At 35.7% G+C, this 2,500-nt stretch overlaps 1 protein-coding gene across 1 annotated transcript in view; it reads left to right on the top strand.

The window, feature by feature from the left end:
• Window positions 1-2,500, top strand: part of Sirt6 (sirtuin 6) — an 11,883-nt gene that overhangs the window by 8,597 nt on the left and 786 nt on the right. The window contains exons 6-7 of the mRNA XM_086535877.1: window positions 263-386; window positions 533-2,500. The exon at window positions 533-2,500 is cut by the window's right edge and continues 786 nt beyond it. Of these exons, the coding sequence (XP_086392003.1) occupies window positions 263-386; window positions 533-1,336 (928 nt within the window). The 3' untranslated portion in view covers window positions 1,337-2,500. The remainder of the gene's footprint in view (window positions 1-262; window positions 387-532) is intronic.

Here is a 2,500-nt window from a genome sequence, read left to right as displayed (position 1 = left end):
GTATATATATATATATATATATATATATATATTATATATATATATATATATATATATATATATATATATATAATTTATATATATATACACATACATATGTACATTTACTTTATACAATTATTCAGTTCATAAATTTGTATATGCACTTCAACAAAGACAAACATATATCGACATGTGTATTTATGTACCCACATTAAATTACAGCACTATGCTGTTGTTTTGTTTGTTGGAAATAATGTTTAAAATTTTTTCTCATTATCAGCGCTGCAGATCTAAGTATCTGTCTGGGAACAACGTTGCAAATCGTACCAAGTGGAAACCTGCCTGTTGATACAAAGAAAAGAGGGGGGAAGCTTGTTATATGCAATCTACAACCGACCAAACAGGTAAAAGGGCTCTTTAAGGCATCATGTCATTTTTTAAATGGTTTAAACACTTTGAGTTTGTTTTATGTGTATAAGATCTCTCAGTATTGTGGATGTACTTATTTATTTATTCATTTTTAATCTTCCTTTTATTTTTCTGTTTGCAGGATCGTTACGCTGATCTCATCATCAATACCTACGTAGACAACGTCATGAAGAAACTTCTTGAGCTCATGGACGTTAAGTTGTTGGATTATAACCCAGACGATGACCCTATGAAAATAACGCAGGGAATGTTGATAGAACACAGAAAATCTAGAGAAAACTGTAGTGCCCAAGGGTTACAACCAGATGATTTTGAGCCTATAGAATGGACAATACCAGAGGAATGGGTGAAAGACAAAGGACTAGAAGAAAAAGTGAAAAGCAAAAAGGTCATCAGAAACAAGAGAGTCACCAAGCCCAGTGAAGTGAGCGTGAACGACGTCAAAAAGAGAAAAAGTAGTCCGGACGGGGAAGTGGACGTGATTAACCGCAGTAAGTCTGAAGGTGCAAAAGAGGAATGCAAAGAGGAGGGTGAAGATGTCAGAATAAAGAACGATGTGAAAGAGGATGGGGAAGTTAGTAAGGAAGAGGTTCAGGAAAGTAGAACAAAGGCCGATCACAAGAACGACAACAAAGTCGTCGAAAAAGTGGATATGAAGTATGAGGTGAACGAGATTGAAAACAAGTGCAAGGTGGAGCGTAACGTCGGAGAGTTGCATTCTAACGGAGAATTCGCACTAAAGGATGAGTTGGATTGCGAAGTAAAAAGCGAAATGAACGAAGAGGACACGGCGTCCGTTGTCAATGCCACTGTCGTCGGTGGGAGAGTGACAGACGTGGTGGAGGTGAAGGGGGAGTTGAAAGGACAGAATTTGGGAATCTCAGGGAACAAAGATCAGCTGGGGGATGGAAACTGTTGTTTTTAGTCTAGGGGCTGATGCTGTACTTTAGAAGGGGTATGTTTAGAGTACACAAGTTTTTACCAATATGTAAATTAATTTGACAAGGCATTTTGCACAGCAGATTCAGCCAAGTGTGCTCTTTATGTTTATTTTTAATGTATATGTTGACCTTATTTTTTTGACAAAGAGTTTTATTTGATTTTTTAAAAAACTGTTATATATCTGCAGTAAACTAATAGATATATATAGTATTGGGTAGATAGATATCTTCTGAAGTGACAAACAAATTTTGAATCCAGCTTTGCATTCTGCCTCGACATCCTCTTTGGTGAAGGCATGACAATGTCTTGAAAGTAAGAATGGTCTTGTACATCTTTATACTCGTGTTCAGTTAGCACCACGAAAACGTGCTCATAATTTCTGGAACCTTTGCAAGCTGAAATTATTATGTTTGGAAGACACCCAGTATTTCTGGACTTTATTTAGTGAATGTCTGAGTCGGTGTGGGTGATTTTACCATTGTGTAGTATTGTGTAAGACCGATCTGTTTTAATTAATTAATAAGAAACATTTTGAGGATGATTTTGAATGTCTTCAAAAGATAAAACTATGGTGACATTTGGGTAAATTGAGTAAAAACAGGTCGTTCAAGAATCATGCAGATGTGGATGCTGCCTATGATTGGACACCCTAGTGATTATCTATTGGTTATTTTGATTATATTATAAACTGCACACTTTCTTGCTAAAGATCATTACAGATGTTTTGGCTATTGTATCTCTTGTCTCAAGTATAGACTAGGTAAAGAAAATCTCAAAGACAAAGTTTGTAGAGATCATATATATGTTATGTATTTCTTAGTTTTATATAGATCTGAGAAGAAATTAGTTTTGACCCTTTAAGGTATGTACAAAAGAATGTGCTGATGATTTTTTCTTCAGCCAAAAAGCACAAAGAATTTATGAGTAGTATTCAAAATGAATCAGATTTTAGTTTTAGTTACTTTATACAGTGTGAACCAGAGCAGATGCTGTACCTGTTTTGATTTCAGTAAACTAGTAGGACTTAAACCAGTCACTACTGAGTGGACATTTGCCAGAATTTTAAGTTCCTGCTTGCAACATAGCCAGTGCTCACAGCCTTCCACCAGATGATGTCCTGAGGCATGAGGCTGAACCTATCAAAGTT

This window comes from Penaeus japonicus, unplaced genomic scaffold, assembly GCF_977035675.1.
Source record: "Penaeus japonicus unplaced genomic scaffold, GWHDUDI00000001_assembly GWHDUDI00000004, whole genome shotgun sequence".
Taxonomy (NCBI): Eukaryota; Metazoa; Arthropoda; class Malacostraca; order Decapoda; family Penaeidae; genus Penaeus; species Penaeus japonicus.
Note: the sequence above shows the minus strand (reverse complement) of the source record. Positions and strands in the feature narration are given on the sequence as shown.